This window comes from Hyla sarda, chromosome 11 (assembly GCF_029499605.1).
Source record: "Hyla sarda isolate aHylSar1 chromosome 11, aHylSar1.hap1, whole genome shotgun sequence".
NCBI lineage: Eukaryota > Metazoa > Chordata > Amphibia > Anura > Hylidae > Hyla > Hyla sarda.
Genome location: NC_079199.1, coordinates 28,681,319 through 28,705,157, shown reverse-complemented (window position 1 = coordinate 28,705,157; position 23,839 = coordinate 28,681,319). Strand labels below are relative to the sequence as shown.

The following is a 23,839-nucleotide window of genomic DNA, read 5'->3' as shown; positions in this document are numbered from 1 at the left end:
TCCGGCTTCCTGGTGTATGGTTTTGTTTAACCTAATTTATAATTATTATTTTTTATTTTTTTTATTTTTTTATTGGTTTGAAAATGAAAAATAAGACCTAAAAAATTAATAAATATTCTTGTGGTCATGAACTTGTTATTAAGTTATTGTAAAACAAACAACGTGATATTCTACAGGACATATAGGGGAACATTTATCAAAACCTGTGCAGAGGAAGAGTGGCGCAGTTGCCCATAGCAACCAATCAGATTCCTTCTTTCATTTTTCACAGGAGGCTTTAAAAATGAAAGAAGCGATGTGATTGGTTGCTATGGGCAACTGGTCAACTTTTCCTCTGGACAGGTTTTGATAAATCTCCCCCCATAGTGTGAACTACAACTCCCAGGGTGTTCTGGAAGACGCCGAGTAGTTTGACAGCAACAAGAACGCCCAAACAACCAGCCCCCTCCTCCTAAGTCATGTGACTGATCACATGACCGTGACGTAATCAGACAGCTTCCTGCCCTCTAGTGGAATGTGATTGGTACTGCACAGGATGTCAGCCTGATGCCAGTCAGTGCGAGGGGCTGCGGGCAGAGCCGGGGGTCTTGTATTGTGGAGGCTGTAGGTAACCTTCCGTGTTGTACCCTCAGTGGTAGCTGGCAGCGGCCATGAACAAGCAGGATCTTGCCGATGAAGCCCTGTTCCTGCTGCTGCACAATGAGATCGTGTCCTGTGTGTACAAGTCGTCGGAGCAGGGGGAGGCGGTGAGTGACAGATCGTGACATGCAGCAGGGTTCTGTGGCTCTTGCATGCTGGGAGTTGTAGTTGTGCAGCAGCTGGGTTGCACTGACATTGAGGGTTTAGTGACGTCATCACATGCATGGATGGGGAGGCATTGTGACCCTGGAGCTGACATCTCAGCTGGTACCCAGCTTTCCCAGAAGCAGATATCAGTTGCTTGTATTTGGGACAGATTGCTATGCAACATATATACTATAGACCAGTGGTCTCCAACCTGCGGACCTCCAGATGTTGCAAAACTACAACTCCCACCATGCCCGGACAGCCGTTGGCTGTCCGGGCATGCTGGGAGTTGTAGTTTTGCAACATCTGGAGGTCCGTAGGTTGAAGACCACTGCTATAGACTTTTAGATTTTCTGTGTACTGGCCCTTTAAGAGCATAAAGGACCCCCCCCCCATTATAGCTTTTGGCAGGAGGGGGAGGAGTCTGCATGGTTTTCTTAGGGTATTGCCAGGGTATGCTGAGAGTTGTAGTTTTCCAACAGCTGGAGGGCCGCACGTGGGGGAACAGTGGTTTCCAAATTGTTAGGCTACTCTCACACTGCCATTGTGTCTCGTCATTTGTGTGTCTGTGTATTGGTAGTAATAGTGATAGTAATAGTGCACCATGGAACACAATGGAGAAGGCAGGAGATGGGTGTCTGTGTATTGGTAGTAATAGTGATAGTAATAGTGCACCATGGAACACAATGGAGAAGGCAGGAGATGGGTGTCTGTGTATTGGTAGTAATAGTGATAGTACATCATGGAACACAATGGACAAGACAGGAGATGGGTGTCTGTGTATTGGTAGTAATAGTGATAGTACACCATGGAACACAATGGAGAAGGCAGGAGATGGGTGTCTGTGTATTGGTAGTAATAGTGATAGTACATCATGGAACACAATGGACAAGGCAGGAGATGGGTGTCTGTGTATTGGTAGTAATAGTGATAGTACATCATGGAACACAACGGACAAGACAGGAGATGTGTGTCTGTGTATTGGTAGTAATAGTGATAGTACATCATGGAACACAATGGACAAGACAGGAGATGGGTGTCTGTGTATTGGTAGTAATAGTGATAGTACATCATGGAACACAATGGACAAGACAGGAGATGGGTGTCTGTGTATAGGTAGTAATAGTGATAGTGCACCATGGAACACAATGGACAAGGCAGGAGAGGGGTGTCTGTGTATTGGTAGTAATAGTGATAGTGCACCATGGAACACAATGGACAGGACAGGAGATGGGTGTCTGTGTATTGGTAGTAATAGTGATAGTACACAATGGACAAGGCAGGAGATGGGTGTCTGTGTATTGGTAGTAATAGTGATAGTACACCATGGAACACAATGGACAAGGCAGGAGATGGGTGTCTGTGTATTGGTAGTAATAGTGATAGTGCACCATGGAACACAATGGACAAGGCAGGAGATGGGTGTCTGTGTATTGGTAGTAATAGTGATAGTGCACCATGGAACACAATGGACAGGACAGGAGATGGGTGTCTGTGTATTGGTAGTAATAGTGATAGTACACCATGGAACACAATGGACAAGGCAGGAGAGGGGTGTCTGTGTATTGGTAGTAATAGTGATAGTGCACCATGGAACACAATGGACAGGACAGGAGATGGGTGTCTGTGTATTGGTAGTAATAGTACACCATGGAACACAATGGACAAGGCAGGAGATGGGTGTCTGTGTATTGGTAGTAATAGTGATAGTGCACCATGGAACACAATGGACAAGGCAGGAGAGGGGTGTCTGTGTATTGGTAGTAATAGTACACCATGGAACACAATGGACAATACAGGAGATGGGTGTCTGTGTATAGGTAGTAATAGTGATAGTGCACCATGGAACACAATGGACAATACAGGAGATGGGTGTCTGTGTATTGGTAGTAATAGTGATAGTACACCATGGAACACAATGGACAAGGCAGGAGAGGGGTGTCTGTGTATTGGTAGTAATAGTGATAGTACATCATGGAACACAATGGACAAGGCAGGAGAGGGGTGTCTGTGTATAGGTAGTAATAGTGATAGTACACCATGGAACACAATGGACAAGACAGGAGATGGGTGTCTGTGTATTGGTAGTAATAGTGATAGTACATCATGGAACACAATGGACAAGACAGGAGATGGGTGTCTGTGTATTGGTAGTAATAGTGATAGTACACCATGGAACACAATGGACAAGGCAGGAGAGGGGTGTCTGTGTATAGGTAGTAATAGTGATAGTACACCATGGAACACAATGGACAATACAGGAGATGGGTGTCTGTGTATTGGTAGTAATAGTGCACCATGGAACACAATGGAGAAGGCAGGAGATGGGTGTCTGTGTATTGGTAGTAATAGTGATAGTACATCATGGAACACAATGGACAAGGCAGGAGATGGGTGTCTGTGTATTGGTAGTAATAGTGATAGTACATCATGGAACACAATGGACAAGACAGGAGATGTGTGTCTGTGTATTGGTAGTAATAGTGATAGTACATCATGGAACACAATGGACAAGACAGGAGATGGGTGTCTGTGTATTGGTAGTAATAGTGATAGTACATCATGGAACACAATGGACAAGACAGGAGATGGGTGTCTGTGTATAGGTAGTAATAGTGATAGTGCACCATGGAACACAATGGACAAGGCAGGAGAGGGGTGTCTGTGTATTGGTAGTAATAGTGATAGTGCACCATGGAACACAATGGACAGGACAGGAGATGGGTGTCTGTGTATTGGTAGTAATAGTACACCATGGAACACAATGGACAATACAGGAGATGGGTGTCTGTGTATAGGTAGTAATAGTGATAGTGCACCATGGAACACAATGGACAATACAGGAGATGGGTGTCTGTGTATTGGTAGTAATAGTGATAGTACACCATGGAACACAATGGACAAGGCAGGAGAGGGGTGTCTGTGTATTGGTAGTAATAGTGATAGTACATCATGGAACACAATGGACAAGGCAGGAGAGGGGTGTCTGTGTATAGGTAGTAATAGTGATAGTACACCATGGAACACAATGGACAAGACAGGAGATGGGTGTCTGTGTATTGGTAGTAATAGTGATAGTACATCATGGAACACAATGGACAAGACAGGAGATGGGTGTCTGTGTATTGGTAGTAATAGTGATAGTACACCATGGAACACAATGGACAAGGCAGGAGAGGGGTGTCTGTGTATAGGTAGTAATAGTGATAGTACACCATGGAACACAATGGACAATACAGGAGATGGGTGTCTGTGTATTGGTAGTAATAGTGATAGTACACCATGGAACACAATGGAGAAGGCAGGAGATGGGTGTCTGTGTATTGGTAGTAATAGTGATAGTACACCATGGAACACAATGGACAAGACAGGAGATGGGTGTCTGTGTATTGGTAGTAATAGTGATAGTACATCATGGAACACAATGGACAAGACAGGAGATGGGTGTCTGTGTATTGGTAGTAATAGTGATAGTACATCATGGAACACAATGGAGAAGGCAGGAGATGGGTGTCTGTGTATTGGTAGTAATAGTGATAGTGCACCATGGAACACAATGGACAAGACAGGAGATGGGTGTCTGTGTATTGGTAGTAATAGTGATAGTAATAGTGCACCATGGAACACAATGGACAAGGCAGGAGAGGGGTGTCTGTGTATAGGTAGTAATAGTGATAGTGCGCCATGGAACACAATGGACAATACAGGAGATGGGTGTCTGTGTATTGGTAGTAATAGTGATAGTACACCATGGAACACAATGGAGAAGGCAGGAGATGGGTGTCTGTGTATTGGTAGTAATAGTGATAGTACATCATGGAACACAATGGACAAGACAGGAGATGGGTGTCTGTGTATTGGTAGTAATAGTGATAGTACATCATGGAACACAATGGAGAAGACAGGAGATGGGTGTCTGTGTATTGGTAGTAATAGTGATAGTACACCATGGAACACAATGGAGAAGGCAGGAGATGGGTGTCTGTGTATTGGTAGTAATAGTGATAGTGCACCATGGAGCACAATGGACAGGACAGGAGATGGGTGTCTGTGTATTGGTAGTAATAGTGATAGTACACCATGGAACACAATGGACAAGGCAGGAGGTGGGTGTCTGTGTATTGGTAGTAATAGTGATAGTACACCATGGAACACAATGGACAAGGCAGGAGATGGGTGTCTGTGTATTGGTAGTAATAGTGATAGTACACCATGGAACACAATGGACAAGGCAGGAGATGGGTGTCTGTGTATTGGTAGTAATAGTGATAGTACACCATGGAACACAATGGAGAAGGCAGGAGATGGGTGTCTGTGTATTGGTAGTAATAGTGATAGTGCACCATGGAGCACAATGGACAGGACAGGAGATGGGTGTCTGTGTATTGGTAGTAATAGTGATAGTACACCATGGAACACAATGGACAAGGCAGGAGGTGGGTGTCTGTGTATTGGTAGTAATAGTGATAGTACACCATGGAACACAATGGAGAAGGCAGGAGATGGGTGTCTGTGTATTGGTAGTAATAGTGATAGTACACCATGGAACACAATGGAGAAGGCAGGAGATGGGTGTCTGTGTATTGGTAGTAATAGTGATAGTACACCATGGAACACAATGGACAAGGCAGGAGATGGGTGTCTGTGTATTGGTAGTAATAGTGATAGTACACCATGGAACACAATGGAGAAGGCAGGAGATGGGTGTCTGTGTATTGGTAGTAATAGTGATAGTGCACCATGGAACACAATGGACAGGACAGGAGATGGGTGTCTGTGTATTGGTAGTAATAGTGATAGTACACCATGGAACACAATGGAGAAGGCAGGAGATGGGTGTCTGTGTATTGGTAGTAATAGTGATAGTGCACCATGGAACACAATGGACAGGACAGGAGATGGGTGTCTGTGTATTGGTAGTAATAGTGATAGTACATCATGGAACACAATGGAGAAGACAGGAGATGGGTGTCTGTGTATTGGTAGTAATAGTGATAGTACACCATGGAACACAATGGACAAGGCAGGAGATGGGTGTCTGTGTATTGGTAGTAATAGTGATAGTACACCATGGAACACAATGGAGAAGGCAGGAGATGGGTGTCTGTGTATTGGTAGTAATAGTGATAGTGCACCATGGAACACAATGGACAAGGCAGGAGATGGGTGTCTGTGTATAGGTAGTAATAGTGATAGTACATCATGGAACACAATGGACAAGGCAGGAGAGGGGTGTCTGTGTATAGGTAGTAATAGTGATAGTACATCATGGAACACAATGGACAAGACAGGAGATGGGTGTCTGTGTATTGGTAGTAATAGTGATAGTACACCATGGAACACAATGGAGAAGGCAGGAGATGGGTGTCTGTGTATTGGTAGTAATAGTGATAGTGCACCATGGAACACAATGGACAAGGCAGGAGATGGGTGTCTGTGTATAGGTAGTAATAGTGATAGTGCACCATGGAACACAATGGACAAGACAGGAGATGGGTGTCTGTGTATTGGTAGTAATAGTGATAGTGCACCATGGAACACAATGGACAAGGCAGGAGATGGGTGTCTGTGTATAGGTAGTAATAGTGATAGTGCACCATGGAACACAATGGACAAGACAGGAGATGGGTGTCTGTGTATTGGTAGTAATAGTGATAGTACATCATGGAACACAATGGACAAGACAGGAGATGGGTGTCTGTGTATTGGTAGTAATAGTGATAGTGCACCATGGAGCACAATGGACAGGACAGGAGATGGGTGTCTGTGTATTGGTAGTAATAGTACACCATGGAACACAATGGACAGGACAGGAGATGGGTGTCTGTGTATTGGTAGTAATAGTGATAGTACATCATGGAACACAATGGACAAGACAGGAGATGAGTGTCTGTGTATTGGTAGTAATAGTGATAGTACACCATGGAACACAATGGACAAGACAGGAGATGGGTGTCTGTGTATTGGTAGTAATAGTGATAGTACATCATGGAACACAATGGACAGGACAGGAGATGGGTGTCTGTGTATTGGTAGTAATAGTGATAGTACATCATGGAACACAATGGAGAAGACAGGAGATGGGTGTCTGTGTATTGGTAGTAATAGTGATAGTACATCATGGAACACAATGGACAAGACAGGAGATGGGTGTCTGTGTATTGGTAGTAATAGTGATAGTACACCATGGAACACAATGGAGAAGGCAGGAGATGGGTGTCTGTGTATTGGTAGTAATAGTGATAGTACACCATGGAACACAATGGACAAGACAGGAGATGGGTGTCTGTGTATTGGTAGTAATAGTGATAGTACATCATGGAACACAATGGACAAGACAGGAGATGGGTGTCTGTGTATTGGTAGTAATAGTGATAGTACATCATGGAACACAATGGAGAAGGCAGGAGATGGGTGTCTGTGTATTGGTAGTAATAGTGATAGTGCACCATGGAACACAATGGACAAGACAGGAGATGGGTGTCTGTGTATTGGTAGTAATAGTGATAGTAATAGTGCACCATGGAACACAATGGACAAGGCAGGAGAGGGGTGTCTGTGTATAGGTAGTAATAGTGATAGTGCGCCATGGAACACAATGGACAATACAGGAGATGGGTGTCTGTGTATTGGTAGTAATAGTGATAGTACACCATGGAACACAATGGAGAAGGCAGGAGATGGGTGTCTGTGTATTGGTAGTAATAGTGATAGTACATCATGGAACACAATGGACAAGACAGGAGATGGGTGTCTGTGTATTGGTAGTAATAGTGATAGTACATCATGGAACACAATGGAGAAGACAGGAGATGGGTGTCTGTGTATTGGTAGTAATAGTGATAGTACACCATGGAACACAATGGAGAAGGCAGGAGATGGGTGTCTGTGTATTGGTAGTAATAGTGATAGTGCACCATGGAGCACAATGGACAGGACAGGAGATGGGTGTCTGTGTATTGGTAGTAATAGTGATAGTACACCATGGAACACAATGGACAAGGCAGGAGGTGGGTGTCTGTGTATTGGTAGTAATAGTGATAGTACACCATGGAACACAATGGACAAGGCAGGAGATGGGTGTCTGTGTATTGGTAGTAATAGTGATAGTACACCATGGAACACAATGGACAAGGCAGGAGATGGGTGTCTGTGTATTGGTAGTAATAGTGATAGTACACCATGGAACACAATGGAGAAGGCAGGAGATGGGTGTCTGTGTATTGGTAGTAATAGTGATAGTGCACCATGGAGCACAATGGACAGGACAGGAGATGGGTGTCTGTGTATTGGTAGTAATAGTGATAGTACACCATGGAACACAATGGACAAGGCAGGAGGTGGGTGTCTGTGTATTGGTAGTAATAGTGATAGTACACCATGGAACACAATGGAGAAGGCAGGAGATGGGTGTCTGTGTATTGGTAGTAATAGTGATAGTACACCATGGAACACAATGGAGAAGGCAGGAGATGGGTGTCTGTGTATTGGTAGTAATAGTGATAGTACACCATGGAACACAATGGACAAGGCAGGAGATGGGTGTCTGTGTATTGGTAGTAATAGTGATAGTACACCATGGAACACAATGGAGAAGGCAGGAGATGGGTGTCTGTGTATTGGTAGTAATAGTGATAGTGCACCATGGAACACAATGGACAGGACAGGAGATGGGTGTCTGTGTATTGGTAGTAATAGTGATAGTACACCATGGAACACAATGGAGAAGGCAGGAGATGGGTGTCTGTGTATTGGTAGTAATAGTGATAGTGCACCATGGAACACAATGGACAGGACAGGAGATGGGTGTCTGTGTATTGGTAGTAATAGTGATAGTACATCATGGAACACAATGGAGAAGACAGGAGATGGGTGTCTGTGTATTGGTAGTAATAGTGATAGTACACCATGGAACACAATGGACAAGGCAGGAGATGGGTGTCTGTGTATTGGTAGTAATAGTGATAGTACACCATGGAACACAATGGAGAAGGCAGGAGATGGGTGTCTGTGTATTGGTAGTAATAGTGATAGTGCACCATGGAACACAATGGACAAGGCAGGAGATGGGTGTCTGTGTATAGGTAGTAATAGTGATAGTACATCATGGAACACAATGGACAAGGCAGGAGAGGGGTGTCTGTGTATAGGTAGTAATAGTGATAGTACATCATGGAACACAATGGACAAGACAGGAGATGGGTGTCTGTGTATTGGTAGTAATAGTGATAGTACACCATGGAACACAATGGAGAAGGCAGGAGATGGGTGTCTGTGTATTGGTAGTAATAGTGATAGTGCACCATGGAACACAATGGACAAGGCAGGAGATGGGTGTCTGTGTATAGGTAGTAATAGTGATAGTGCACCATGGAACACAATGGACAAGACAGGAGATGGGTGTCTGTGTATTGGTAGTAATAGTGATAGTGCACCATGGAACACAATGGACAAGGCAGGAGATGGGTGTCTGTGTATAGGTAGTAATAGTGATAGTGCACCATGGAACACAATGGACAAGACAGGAGATGGGTGTCTGTGTATTGGTAGTAATAGTGATAGTACATCATGGAACACAATGGACAAGACAGGAGATGGGTGTCTGTGTATTGGTAGTAATAGTGATAGTGCACCATGGAGCACAATGGACAGGACAGGAGATGGGTGTCTGTGTATTGGTAGTAATAGTACACCATGGAACACAATGGACAGGACAGGAGATGGGTGTCTGTGTATTGGTAGTAATAGTGATAGTACATCATGGAACACAATGGACAAGACAGGAGATGAGTGTCTGTGTATTGGTAGTAATAGTGATAGTACACCATGGAACACAATGGACAAGACAGGAGATGGGTGTCTGTGTATTGGTAGTAATAGTGATAGTACATCATGGAACACAATGGACAGGACAGGAGATGGGTGTCTGTGTATTGGTAGTAATAGTGATAGTACATCATGGAACACAATGGAGAAGACAGGAGATGGGTGTCTGTGTATTGGTAGTAATAGTGATAGTACATCATGGAACACAATGGACAAGACAGGAGATGGGTGTCTGTGTATTGGTAGTAATAGTGATAGTACACCATGGAACACAATGGAGAAGGCAGGAGATGGGTGTCTGTGTATTGGTAGTAATAGTGATAGTACACCATGGAACACAATGGACAAGACAGGAGATGGGTGTCTGTGTATTGGTAGTAATAGTGATAGTACATCATGGAACACAATGGACAAGACAGGAGATGGGTGTCTGTGTATTGGTAGTAATAGTGATAGTAATAGTGCACCATGGAACACAATGGACAAGGCAGGAGAGGGGTGTCTATGTATAGGTAGTAATAGTGATAGTGCACCATGGAACACAATGGACAAGACAGGAGATGGGTGTCTGTGTATTGGTAGTAATAGTGATAGTACATCATGGAACACAATGGACAGGACAGGAGATGGGTGTCTGTGTATTGGTAGTAATAGTGATAGTACATCATGGAACACAATGGACAAGACAGGAGATGGGTGTCTGTGTATTGGTAGTAATTGTGATAGTGCACCATGGAACACAATGGACAAGGCAGGAGATGGGTGTCTGTGTATTGGTAGTAATAGTGATAGTACACCATGGAACACAATGGACAAGGCAGGAGATGGGTGTCTGTGTATTGGTTGTAATTGTGATAGTACATCATGGAACACAATGGACAGGACAGGAGATGGGTGTCTGTGTATTGGTAGTAATAGTGATAGTACACCATGGAACACAATGGAGAAGGCAGGAGGTGGGTGTCTGTGTATTGGTAGTAATAGTGATAGTACACCATGGAACACAATGGACAAGACAGGAGATGGGTGTCTGTGTATTGGTAGTAATAGTGATAGTACATCATGGAACACAATGGAGAAGACAGGAGATGGGTGTCTGTGTATTGGTAGTAATAGTGATAGTACACCATGGAACACAATGGAGAAGGCAGGAGATGGGTGTCTGTGTATTGGTAGTAATAGTGATAGTACATCATGGAACACAATGGACAAGACAGGAGATGGGTGTCTGTGTATTGGTAGTAATAGTGATAGTGCACCATGGAGCACAATGGACAGGACAGGAGATGGGTGTCTGTGTATTGGTAGTAATAGTGATAGTACATCATGGAACACAATGGAGAAGACAGGAGATGGGTGTCTGTGTATTGGTAGTAATAGTGATAGTACACCATGGAACACAATGGAGAAGGCAGGAGATGGGTGTCTGTGTATTGGTAGTAATAGTGATAGTACACCATGGAACACAATGGACAGGACAGGAGATGGGTGTCTGTGTATTGGTAGTAATAGTGATAGTACACCATGGAACACAATGGACAAGGCAGGAGATGGGTGTCTGTGTATTGGTAGTAATAGTGATAGTGCACCATGGAACACAATGGAGAAGGCAGGAGATGGGTGTCTGTGTATTGGTAGTAATAGTGATAGTACATCATGGAACACAATGGAGAAGACAGGAGATGGGTGTCTGTGTATTGGTAGTAATAGTGATAGTACATCATGGAACACAATGGAGAAGGCAGGAGATGGGTGTCTGTGTATTGGTAGTAATAGTACATCATGGAACACAATGGAGAAGGCAGGAGATGGGTGTCTGTGTATTGGTAGTAATAGTGATAGTACACCATGGAACACAATGGACAGGACAGGAGATGGGTGTCTGTGTATAGGTAGTAATAGTGATAGTACACCATGGAACACAATGGAGAAGGCAGGAGATGGGTGTCTGTGTATTGGTAGTAATAGTGATAGTACACCATGGAACACAATGGACAGGACAGGAGATGGGTGTCTGTGTATAGGTAGTAATAGTGATAGTACACCATGGAACACAATGGACAAGGCAGGAGATGGGTGTCTGTGTATAGGTAGTAATAGTACTCTATGGAACACAATGGACAAGGCAGGAGATGGGTGTCTGTGTATTGGTAGTAATAGTGATAGTACACCATGGAACACAATGGACAAGGCAGGAGATGGGTGTCTGTGTATTGGTAGTAATAGTGATAGTACACCATGGAACACAATGGACAAGGCAGGAGATGGGTGTCTGTGTATTGGTAGTAATAGTGATAGTACAACATGGAACACAATGGAGAAGACAGGAGATGGGTGTCTGTGTATTGGTAGTAATAGTGATAGTACACCATGGAACACAATGGAGAAGGCAGGAGATGGGTGTCTGTGTATTGGTTGTAATTGTGATAGTACATCATGGAACACAATGGAGAAGGCAGGAGATGGGTGTCTGTGTATTGGTTGTAATTGTGATAGTACATCATGGAACACAATGGACAGGACAGGAGATGGGTGTCTGTGTATTGGTAGTAATAGTGATAGTACACCATGGAACACAATGGACAAGGCAGGAGATGGGTGTCTGTGTATCAGTAGTAATAGTGATAGTACATCATGGAACACAATGGACAAGGCAGGAGATGGGTGTCTGTGTATCAGTAGTAATAGTGATAGTACATCATGGAACACAATGGACAAGGCAGGAGGTGGGTGTCTGTGTATTGGTAGTAATAGTGATAGTGCACAATGGACAGGACAGGAGATGGGTGTCTGTGTATTGGTAGTAATAGTGATAGTACACCATGGAACACAATGGACAGGACAGGAGATGGATGTCTGTGTATTGGTAGTAATAGTGATAGTACATCATGGAACACAATGGACAAGACAGGAGATGGGTGTCTGTGTATTGGTAGTAATTGTGATAGTGCACCATGGAACACAATGGACAAGGCAGGAGATGGGTGTCTGTGTATTGGTAGTAATAGTGATAGTACACCATGGAACACAATGGACAAGGCAGGAGATGGATGTCTGTGTATTGGTTGTAATTGTGATAGTACATCATGGAACACAATGGACAGGACAGGAGATGGGTGTCTCTGTATTGGTAGTAATAGTGATAGTACATCATGGAACACAATGGACAAGGCAGGAGGTGGGTGTCTGTGTATTGGTAGTAATAGTGATAGTAATAGTGCACCATGGAACACAATGGACAAGGCAGGAGAGGGGTGGCTGTGTATAGGTAGTAATAGTGATAGTGCACCATGGAACACAATGGACAAGACAGGAGATGGGTGTCTGTGTATTGGTAGTAATAGTGATAGTACATCATGGAACACAATGGAGAAGACAGGAGATGGGTGTCTGTGTATTGGTAGTAATAGTGATAGTACACCATGGAACACAATGGAGAAGGCAGGAGATGGGTGTCTGTGTATTGGTAGTAATAGTGATAGTACATCATGGAACACAATGGAGAAGACAGGAGATGGGTGTCTGTGTATTGGTAGTAATAGTGATAGTGCACCATGGAGCACAATGGACAGGACAGGAGATGGGTGTCTGTGTATTGGTAGTAATAGTGATAGTACACCATGGAACACAATGGACAGGACAGGAGATGGGTGTCTGTGTATTGGTAGTAATAGTGATAGTACACCATGGAACACAATGGACAAGGCAGGAGATGGGTGTCTGTGTATTGGTAGTAATAGTACACCATGGAACACAATGGACAAGGCAGGAGATGGGTGTCTGTGTATTGGTAGTAATAGTGATAGTACACCATGGAACACAATGGACAGGACAGGAGATGGGTGTCTGTGTATAGGTAGTAATAGTTATAGTACACCATGGAACACAATGGACAAGACAGGAGATGGGTGTCTGTGTATTGGTAGTAATAGTGATAGTACATCATGGAACACAATGGAGAAGACAGGAGATGGGTGTCTGTGTATTGGTAGTAATAGTGATAGTACATCATGGAACACAATGGAGAAGACAGGAGATGGGTGTCTGTGTATTGGTAGTAATAGTGATAGTACACCATGGAACACAATGGAGAAGGCAGGAGATGGGTGTCTGTGTATTGGTAGTAATAGTGATAGTACATCATGGAACACAATGGAGAAGGCAGGAGATGGGTGTCTGTGTGTAGGTAGTAATAGTGATAGTACACCATGGAACACAATGGACAGGACAGGAGATGGGTGTCTGTGTATAGGTAGTAATAGTGATAGTACACCATGGAACACAATGGACAAGGCAGGAGATGGGTGTCTGTGTATAGGTAGTAATAGTACTCTATGGAACACAATGGACAAGGCAGGAGATGGGTGTCTGTGTATTGGTAGTAATAGTGATAGTACACCATGGAACACAATGGACAAGGCAGGAGATGGGTGTCTGTGTATTGGTAGTAATAGTGATAGTACACCATGGAACACAATGGACAAGGCAGGAGATGGGTGTCTGTGTATTGGTAGTAATAGTGATAGTACAACATGGAACACAATGGAGAAGACAGGAGATGGGTGTCTGTGTATTGGTAGTAATAGTGATAGTACACCATGGAACACAATGGAGAAGGCAGGAGATGGGTGTCTGTGTATTGGTTGTAATTGTGATAGTACATCATGGAACACAATGGACAGGACAGGAGATGGGTGTCTGTGTATTGGTTGTAATTGTGATAGTACATCATGGAACACAATGGACAGGACAGGAGATGGGTGTCTGTGTATTGGTAGTAATAGTGATAGTACACCATGGAACACAATGGAGAAGACAGGAGATGGGTGTCTGTGTATTGGTAGTAATAGTGATAGTACATCATGGAACACAATGGACAAGGCAGGAGATGGGTGTCTGTGTATCAGTAGTAATAGTGATAGTACATCATGGAACACAATGGACAAGGCAGGAGGTGGGTGTCTGTGTATTGGTAGTAATAGTGATAGTGCACCATGGAACACAATGGACAGGACAGGAGATGGGTGTCTGTGTATTGGTAGTAATAGTGATAGTGCACCATGGAACACAAAGGAGAAGGCAGGAGATGGGTGTCTGTGTACAGGTAGTAATAGTGATAGTACACCATGGAACACAATGGAGAAGGCAGGAGATGGGTGTCTGTGTATAGGTAGTAATGGTGATAGTACACCATGGAACACAATGGACAAGACAGGAGATGGGTGTCTGTGTATTGGTAGTAATTGTGATAGTACATCATGGAACACAATGGACAAGGCAGGAGATGGGTGTCTGTATAGGTAGTAATAGTGATAGTGCACCATGGAACACAAAGGAGAAGGCAGGAGATGGGTGTCTGTGTATAGGTAGTAATAGTGATAGTACACCATGGAACACAATGGACAAGACAGGAGATGGGTGTCTGTGTATTGGTAGTAATTGTGATAGTACATCATGGAACACAATGGAGAAGACAGGAGATGGGTGTCTGTGTATTGGTAGTAATAGTGATAGTGCACCATGGAACACAATGGACAGGACAGGAGATGGGTGTCTGTGTATTGGTAGTAATAGTGATAGTACATCATGGAACACAATGGACAAGACAGGAGATGGGTGTCTGTGTTTTGGTAGTAGCGGTAACAGGAGTCGTAGTACACTGTGGAACACAATGGACTAGGCAGTAGGGGTGTGAATCGCCAAGAATTTGGCGATACGATTCGAATCGCGATACCAGTGTGGCGATTCGATATATCCCGATATATCTCGATACTGTCTAGGTGACGATACATCGCAATATATTCCGATTCTGTCTATAAAACAATGTCTTTTACACTTTTATTAAAATGTTATTTATTTTTTTTATACACTTTATTAGACTTTTAGGAGGAATCATTAGATTCCTCAGACAGATGAATAGAGTTCTTTTGAACTCCATTGATCTGCGATCCATTGATAGAGCCTGGTCCAGCCAGGATCTATCAATGACAGAGCCACGGAGAGCAGGGAAGCAGAGGCAAGCCCTCCGGCTACCTCCATAGTGGATTACCCCCTCGCGATCGTGCTGCAGGGGGGCGATCCATCCCACTAGCCCACCAGGGAGCATTCACCGATCCCTTTAGACGCCGCTGTCAGCTTTGACAGCGGCAATCTAAAGGGTTAATTGCCACCCGCGGCATGCTGGCTATTAGCGGCGGCCCCGGCTACTGAAAACAGCTGGGGGCAGCAGAGTATGGAGCGGGCACGAGTCTGGAGCCTGCTTCATACACCCCTCTGAGCGCCGTATGCTGGATATTAGCGGCGGTGATGCATCAGCGGCCCCCGGCTACTGAAATCAGCCGGGGGCCGCAGAGTACGGAGCGGGCACGAGTCAGAGCCCGCTCCATACACCCAGAGCAACGCCGCGTCAGATCCGGCCTGCCCGGCTCCACAAATGTGAAATTTGTATCTCCTGATGCCCGGGACATGTTGTTCTGGGCGTCGGGAGATACGAATTCCACATCCCTAAAAGGATCGATTCAAAAATATTTTGAATCGATTCAGTATCGCAAAGTGAAAAATCGCGATAATCGCGCAAATCGATTTTTTTCTTACATCCCTACTAGGCAGGAGATGGGTGGCTGTGTATTGGTAGTAGTAGCGGAAAGGCTGGAAACCAGATCCGAAACCGGGCACTCCCGTATTCCAGCCGGACCCTGCCCCCATCTAATTCATTTGAATGAGCCGACCGGAGTTAGATTGTGACTCCGGTTGGCTCATTTTTGCCCCATATCCGGTTTTCTGACCGGACCTAAAACCAAGGTATACCACTATCTGACTCCAGTCGGCTCTTCCAAATGAATGAGATGGGGCCGGGGCCGGCTGGGATACAGGAACGCCGGGTTTCGGATCCAGTCCCCGTATAGCCAAAACGTAGTGTGAACCCAACCTAACAGGGGTCGTAGTACTCTATGGAACACGATGGACAAGGCAGGAGATGGGTGGCTGTGTAGGGGTAGTAGTACACCATGGAACATAATGGACAGTAGATGGTGGCTGTTTAGGGCTAGTGTTAACAGTTGCTATATATTGAGTTATTTGTCTGAAATTAATCTCAAAGGTTTTTGGATTTGCCGATTAGATTTGTGCTGACTTATTTACATCATCTTTATCTTTACAACTTTTATGAACTACATCAGACATAGGGATCGACCGATTATCGGTATGGCCGATATTATCGGCCGATAATCACGATTTTGGGCATTTGGGCAAGCCGATAATGCCCCGCTCCCCGCACCGCCCCCACCGCACCGCGACCGCCACCCCCTCGACCCGCCGCACCGCACCTCCGACCCACCGCACCGCGTCGCACCCCCCACCGTGATGCTAGGCGGTATACCGGTATGGATTTTTTCCCATACCGCTATACCGATCGGGCCCCTCCCCCACCCTCCGAGTCAATAAAGAAATTAAACTTACCCGTAATGGGGGTGGTCCAGGCCATCCTTCCTTCATGTAGTGTCCGGGGGCGTTCCGGGTGGAGTGTGGTCCGGTCCGGGCTATCCTTCTTCTCCCACGGTCTTCTTCTCCACTCCGGGCAGGCTCCGGCCTAGTACGCTGCATAGACGCCGCTACGCCGTGACGTCAGGTGCGTCGCTGCGCACGGGCGTCACTGCGCAGCGACGTCTATGCAGCATACTAGGCCGGAGCCTGCCCGGAGTAGAGAAGAGGCCCGCCGGAGAAGAAGGACAGCCCGGACCGGACCACCCTCCACCCGGAACGCCCCCGGACACTACAGGAACGATGGATGGATGGCCCGGAGCACCCTGGCAGGTAGGGGAGAGAAGCGGGTGGTGGCGGCGGCGGTCTATGGCCCCGCAAAAGCCACTGCAGATCATTGATTTAAAACGCCCGCTTTAAATCAATGATCTGCAGCGGTGTCGCAGGGGGTTAAATAGCCAATAACTTATACCGGAATATCGGTATAAGTTATCGGCTATCGGCCCTAACCTGCACCGATTATCGGTATCGGCCCTAAAAAAACGATATTGGTCGATCCCTAATCAGACATACAGTAAATTACAAGAAAAAAACAAACGTTTAGTGAGGAAAAGAAGCGTTAAGTACCCTTCAGATATATCCGGCGTTGTGTCGCAATCCTGGGAAACTGCTGACCAAACTGATCTTATAGACTGAGAGGTTTTGTGTCTGTCCTCCGTTATGGACACCTTTAGTTATAGCCGGTGTTCTGTTCTGTCATAGAAGCAGAACAACAAAGCCAGTGTGCCGGATCTGCTGCATAGCGGACACTAGTGGTGCCCAACGGATCTCATTGACTTTAATGGTGCCCATCCTGTTTCTGGCATGGTTTCCGGCCTTTTACCAGATAAAATAGCACTGCATGCACCACTTTTTATTTTGGGGACTTTTTGTCCGAATTTGTGACGAAGACTCCTACGCAAATGTTAATGAAGCCATAGGCATTTAAAACCTGACCGGATACAAATAATATACATTACAGGGGTGTGGAAATTAAAAAACAAAAACTACCTGTCCAAGGGTCTAAAACAGAACACAATCTACTTGTCCCTCATGAAAATCCACTAGTCCTGGTAGACAAAATAATTTCAACCAAAATAGTCTGTAAATAAGGTCTTTATTCGTTTTTTTCCTCCTCGTCCTATAGTAGCCAATAGCTATAATTCTTATTTTTCCATTTACAGACTCATATGAGGCTTGTTTGATGCGGGACTAATTATACTTTGTAATGACACCTTTCATTTTTCCATAACTTATGCTCGAAAACAAAAAATATATATATTTGTGAGGTAAAATGGAAAAAGAAATGCAAATTTTTTTTATTTTTATTTTATTTTTGCCATTCACCTTGTGGTCAGACTTAATACTTTAGGTCAGCCTGATTACACCAATACCAAATATAAATTTTTAAAAAACTTTTTAATTAAAAAAAAATAAAAAATTCCTGACCCCCCTATAACATTTTTATTTTTCCGTATACTGGGCTGTATGAGGGCTTATTTTTTAGGCTGTAATCTGCTGTATTAAAACTACTGCTGTAGTGGCCAAGACTAAGAGCCTCATTTGGCTCGAAACGTGTCAGTGTTTCTTGTTTTATCACTGTACTGGATATCCCATTGTTTTTAACATAACGGAATAAAAGTTTTAACTACTATTTTTTTGCTTCGGAGCAGCTGGAGGCCCCTGCTTTTTTTGCCCTCTTTTCAGTTCTAGTCTGGGATACGGCCTGCTGTTTGGCCGCCCTGCTCTCCAAACATAGACTTTTTCTTCAGCCATTAAATACCTAATAGTGGTGAGTTGAATTCACAATATTTTTTCTTTTGTAATCTGCAGTATGTATCGGTACCATTTTGGTATTGATCAGACTTTTTGAACACTTTTTACTTAATTTTTTTCTGGAAAATGATGTTATAAACATAAAAAATGCAATTCTGTTTTTTTTTTATTTTTTTTTATTTTTACGTTAATGCCATTGACTGTACGGGATATAAATTAACAGTTCGGACAATTACGCACGCGCCAATACCAAATATGTTTATTTTTATTATGTAACTGTTTACATATTTTTTTATAGGGAAAAAGGGGGTGATATGAACTTTTAATATCGAAGGGGTTAATGGGTGTTTTTTTTAACTTTAATTAAACTTCTTTTTTTTTTTTTTCTAACTACACTTTATTAGGAGGAATCATTAGATTCCTCATACAGATCAATGCAGTTCTATTTAACTCCATTGACGTGTGTTCATTTGGTTGAGCCTGCTCAAGGCAAGCTCAATCAAATACAGATCCAAGGGGGCAGCCATGGAAGGAGAGGTGAGCTCTCTGGCTTCCTCCACAGTGGATCGACCCCCCCCCCCCCCCCCAAGATCGCGTTGCAATCCACCCCACTAGACCACCAGGGATGGCTAACAGGTCCCTTTAGACGCCGCTGTCAACTTTGACAACGGCGATCTAAAGGGTTAATAGCCGCCCGTGGCGATTGCTGCATGCTGGGCTATTAGCGGCGGCCCCAGCTACTGAAATCAACCAGGGGCTGCTGGGTATGGAGCGGGCTCAAATCATGAGTCTGCTCCATACACCCTGAGCGCTGGTGTGAAATGCAGACTTGGGTCCCATGCAAGTTTGCGTCCGCTCCTGCACCTCACACCGGCATTATAAAAATAGAGGGAAGTCGGTCAGGTCCTGCCTGGCGGCCGGAACTGTACATGTCCACATCCCTGCATGAAGACCATCAGTAACTGTATACCACCTGAAGCAGTGCTTCCCAACCAGTGTGCCTCCAACTGTTACAAAACTACAAATCCCAGCAGTCCCGGACAGCCTTTTGGCATTTGTAAATAATAAAAAAAAAAGATGAAAAATAACATTGGGAAGCTCGCTTTTTTTAACTTTTTAAGTTGAACATCATTATGGTAGCAGCCATCTTGCCTGAGCTGTTTTTAATAGCGTAAATGCTTTTGTTGTCTATGGATTATAGACAACAAAAGACAAGATCTGTCCCATTCAGATGAATTGAAGATGCTACTGAGCATTCTCTGTGACCTTTGCACTGCAGATGTTTGGGTCTACATCTCCCATAATGCTCTTACAGCCAAAATGCTGCCAAAGTATTATGGAAGATGTAGTCAAAAACATCTTCAGTGCCAAAGGTTGTTTTTATACCTGTTCTATAGAGAGGGAGGAAGCTGATCTCTGCTGTGAATGGTGGTTGTTCCAGTGTTATCTATTTACGGGTATCACCTTTCACTGTACACCTGTCTGTGCTTAGAAGAAAGGCATTACTGGGAAATGATCTGTGCAGAACAGGAAGCGTCAGCTTACTTTTAGGCCAGTGGTCAGAATGGAAACGGCAAGATTTCATGATTATTTTAAAATATAGATAGTAAAATTGCTAAATTTGAAACAATCACCCAAAATTATTTAAAAATATGATTAACATTAAAATGTGATTTAAAAAAATGGGTCATTGGTTAAAGGGGTACTCTGAAGAACTTAGCCAATCCTTTCCCTCTCATCAACCTAAATATCATTCATTAGCTATATAGAGTGATTTCCCCTCTTTGGTTGTCACTTATATGCATGTAGTGAGGCAGTGACATCATCCCGCCATCCACTCTGTCTCTGTCCAAATCCCTCTCTGAATGCAGCCCCACCCTCTTGAGATAGATAGACCATGTGCCCTGCACTGATGAGTCATTCACTCTTTAGTGCTGAGAACTGGGAGGTGTGTGCAGCCTCAGCCAATCAGACAGTGGATCTCTCTCTGCTTCTCAGAGCAGGAGGGTAGGGACTGGCAGAGCAGAGCTGCAATGATTGCTGGGAGATGTAGGCAAGGGGAGGGAAGGATGGCAAAGAATATCAAGCAGCCAGAGAAGACAACAGAGGCAACAAGTGCCATTTATATCAGAGAGAATGGTTTACAGGTAACATATCCAGGAAGTGTGGTGGCTTTCGATCTTATATATATTTCCCTGGGGAACCCCTTTAAGTGCTTTGAATGAAAAAATGATAAATGTCTTTTTCTTTTATAGGAGAATGGAAGGTGCATTACCAAGTTGGAAAACATGGGTTTTCGAGTAGGACAAGGCCTTATAGAAAGGTACACTCCTCCGTGTGGTTGTGTGTGTGGGGGGGGGTTAAAGCTTATCGGGTAATGCCTACCTTCTATTTATTTGCTAAGGAGATGGAATTTTTTTCTGTGAACTTCTTTTTTCCGCTTCCTTAGATTTACCAAGGATACAGCAAGGTTCAAAGACGAATTAGATATTATGAAATTTGTCTGCAAAGATTTTTGGACGACCGTGTTCAAGAAGCAGATCGACAACCTGCGGACCAACCACCAGGTAGGTGAACCCCCCTCGCTGCATGATACTGTCACTGCCCGGTTTACTTTTCCATAGGTCTTCAGTGCTGTTTGCCGAGTGCAAGTGCATTATGTAGGTGACAGCCAATGGTAAATAGAAAAGTGATCTATGGTATACACCTCATTCCAAGCTGGTCTGTGCATAGAAGACAATATGATACTCTCCTTAAAGGGGTACTCCGGTGGAAAACATTTTATTTATTTATTTTTTAAATCAACTGCTGCCAGAAAGTTAAACAGATTTGTAAATGACTTCTATTAAAAATATTTACCCTTCCAGTACTTATTAGCAGCTGTATGCTACAGAGAAAATTCTTTCCTTTTTGAATTTCTTCTTTGTCTTGTCCACAGTGCTCTCTTCTGACACCTGATGCCCGTATCAGGAACTGTCCAGAGCAGGAGATAATCCCCATTGCAAATCTATGCTGCTCTGGACAGTTCCTGACACTGACCGAGGTGTCAGCAGAGAGCACTGTGGACAAGACAAAAAAGAAATTCAAAAAGAAAAGAATTTCCTCTGTAGCATACAGCTGCTAAAAAGTACTGGAAGGGTAAAGATTTTTAAATAGAAGTAATTTACAAATCTGTTTAACTTTCTGGCACCAAAAATAAATGTTTTCCACCACAGTACCCCTTTAAGGAGAAACATTACCCCTTTGGTTCCTAGAAGACACCCTTAGCAGTGATCCAGAAGTTAGTCTCATACAGTGTTTTCCAACCAGGGTGCCTCCAGCTGTTGCAAAACTAGAACTCCCAGCATGTCCGGAGTGTAAATCTTTATTGAAGAATTTTTGTTTCAGTAATACAAGGAACAAACCAAACAATCTTTTAGGGATAGCAATCCCACAAATGAGTATACGCCTATAACAAGATCGCCGCACAATGTGGCAATACTTCCATAATCATTATACAAAAACATATAATAAGGAACAGGGGAAACGGGAAGGGGGGAGGACAAGGGGCTGACGACAAACAAAAAGGTAGAACCAAGAGAGAACACATAGAAAAGGAAAAGAAGAAGGTCAGGAATAGAGAGAAAAGAGAAAAGAAGAGGAGAGGGTCACGAGGTCTCACTGGCTGTAAAACTACCCCAGCAGTCACATATAGAGAAAAATTTCGGGACAGTATTGTTTAGAGAAGCAGTGAGATATTCAAGAGAGCGAACCTCCTGCACCCTTGTTCGGAGGTCATCATCAGAGGGGGGAAGGATTTGTTTCCAACACTTCGCTATCAGGGTCTTGGCTGCCAGGACGACAAGGAGAACGAGCTTAAATTGTGGTTTGGACAGGACCCTAGAGGACAGGTGAAGCAGGTAAACCAAAGGGTCAAGGGGAACGAAGGCTCCAAGTACCCCCAATATCAACCCCCTAACCCGGGTCCAAAATGGGACTATCAGAGGACAGGACCAGAATATGTGGAAGGTAGTACCCAGACCCACTCCACAACGGTGATTGTTACTCTCTTGATCTTCAGTAGAAATGTACATGTTTCGGATTTAAAGGGGTATTCAAGTAAAAAACATTTTTTTTTCATATCAACTGGCTCCAGAAAGTTAAACAGATTTGTAAATTATTTCTATAAAAAAAAATCTTAGTCCTTCCAGTAGTTATCAGCTGCTGAAGTTGAGTTGTTCTTTTCTGTCTGACCACAGTGCTCTCTGCTGACACCTCTGTCTGTCTCAGGAACTGTCCAGAGTAGGAGGAAATCCTCATAGCAAACCTCTCCTGCTCTGGACAGTTCCTGAGACAGACAGACAGGTGTCAGCAGAGAGCACTGTGGTCAGACAGAAAAGAACAACTCAACTGCAACAGCTGATAGGTACTGGAAGGATTAAGATTTTTTTAATAGAAGTCATTTACAAATCTGTTCAACTTTTTTGGAGCCAGTTCATATGAAAAAAGCTTTTGTCCATGTCCCCCAGTTTTTTGTCCATGTTTTTTCTTATACAACTACATGTCTGGACTTCTTTATGACACATACCGTAGTTACATTTTTCCTCTTTCCATAGGGAATTTATGTGCTCCAGGACAACAAATTCCGACTTATCACTCAAATGTCTGCAGGGAAACAGTATATGGAACACGCGCCCAAGGTAATAATGCCGCCAGATCTTGTAACATATTTGCATTGTACATAACTTGGAACACTTTACTGCAGGTTTGGCATGGTGAAGAAAACAAGTGATATTATAACCAAAGAAAAAGATAGACCTTGAAGGGGTACTCCGGTGGAAAACTTTTTATGTTTTTTTTTTAATGAACTGGTGCCAGAAAGTTAAACAGATTTGTAAATGACTTCTATTAAAAAAAATCTTAATCCTTTTAGTATTTATTAGCAGCTGTATGC

The 23,839-nt window shown here is 43.8% G+C and overlaps 1 protein-coding gene across 1 annotated transcript in view; it reads left to right on the top strand.

Moving 5' to 3' along the window:
• Window positions 1-401: 401 nt before the first annotated feature.
• TRAPPC6B (trafficking protein particle complex subunit 6B) overlaps window positions 402-23,839 on the top strand; it is a 35,090-nt gene continuing 11,652 nt past the window's right edge. The window contains exons 1-4 of the mRNA XM_056547275.1: window positions 402-746; window positions 21,162-21,229; window positions 21,356-21,473; window positions 23,502-23,585. Of these exons, the coding sequence (XP_056403250.1) occupies window positions 651-746; window positions 21,162-21,229; window positions 21,356-21,473; window positions 23,502-23,585 (366 nt within the window). The 5' untranslated portion in view covers window positions 402-650. The remainder of the gene's footprint in view (window positions 747-21,161; window positions 21,230-21,355; window positions 21,474-23,501; window positions 23,586-23,839) is intronic.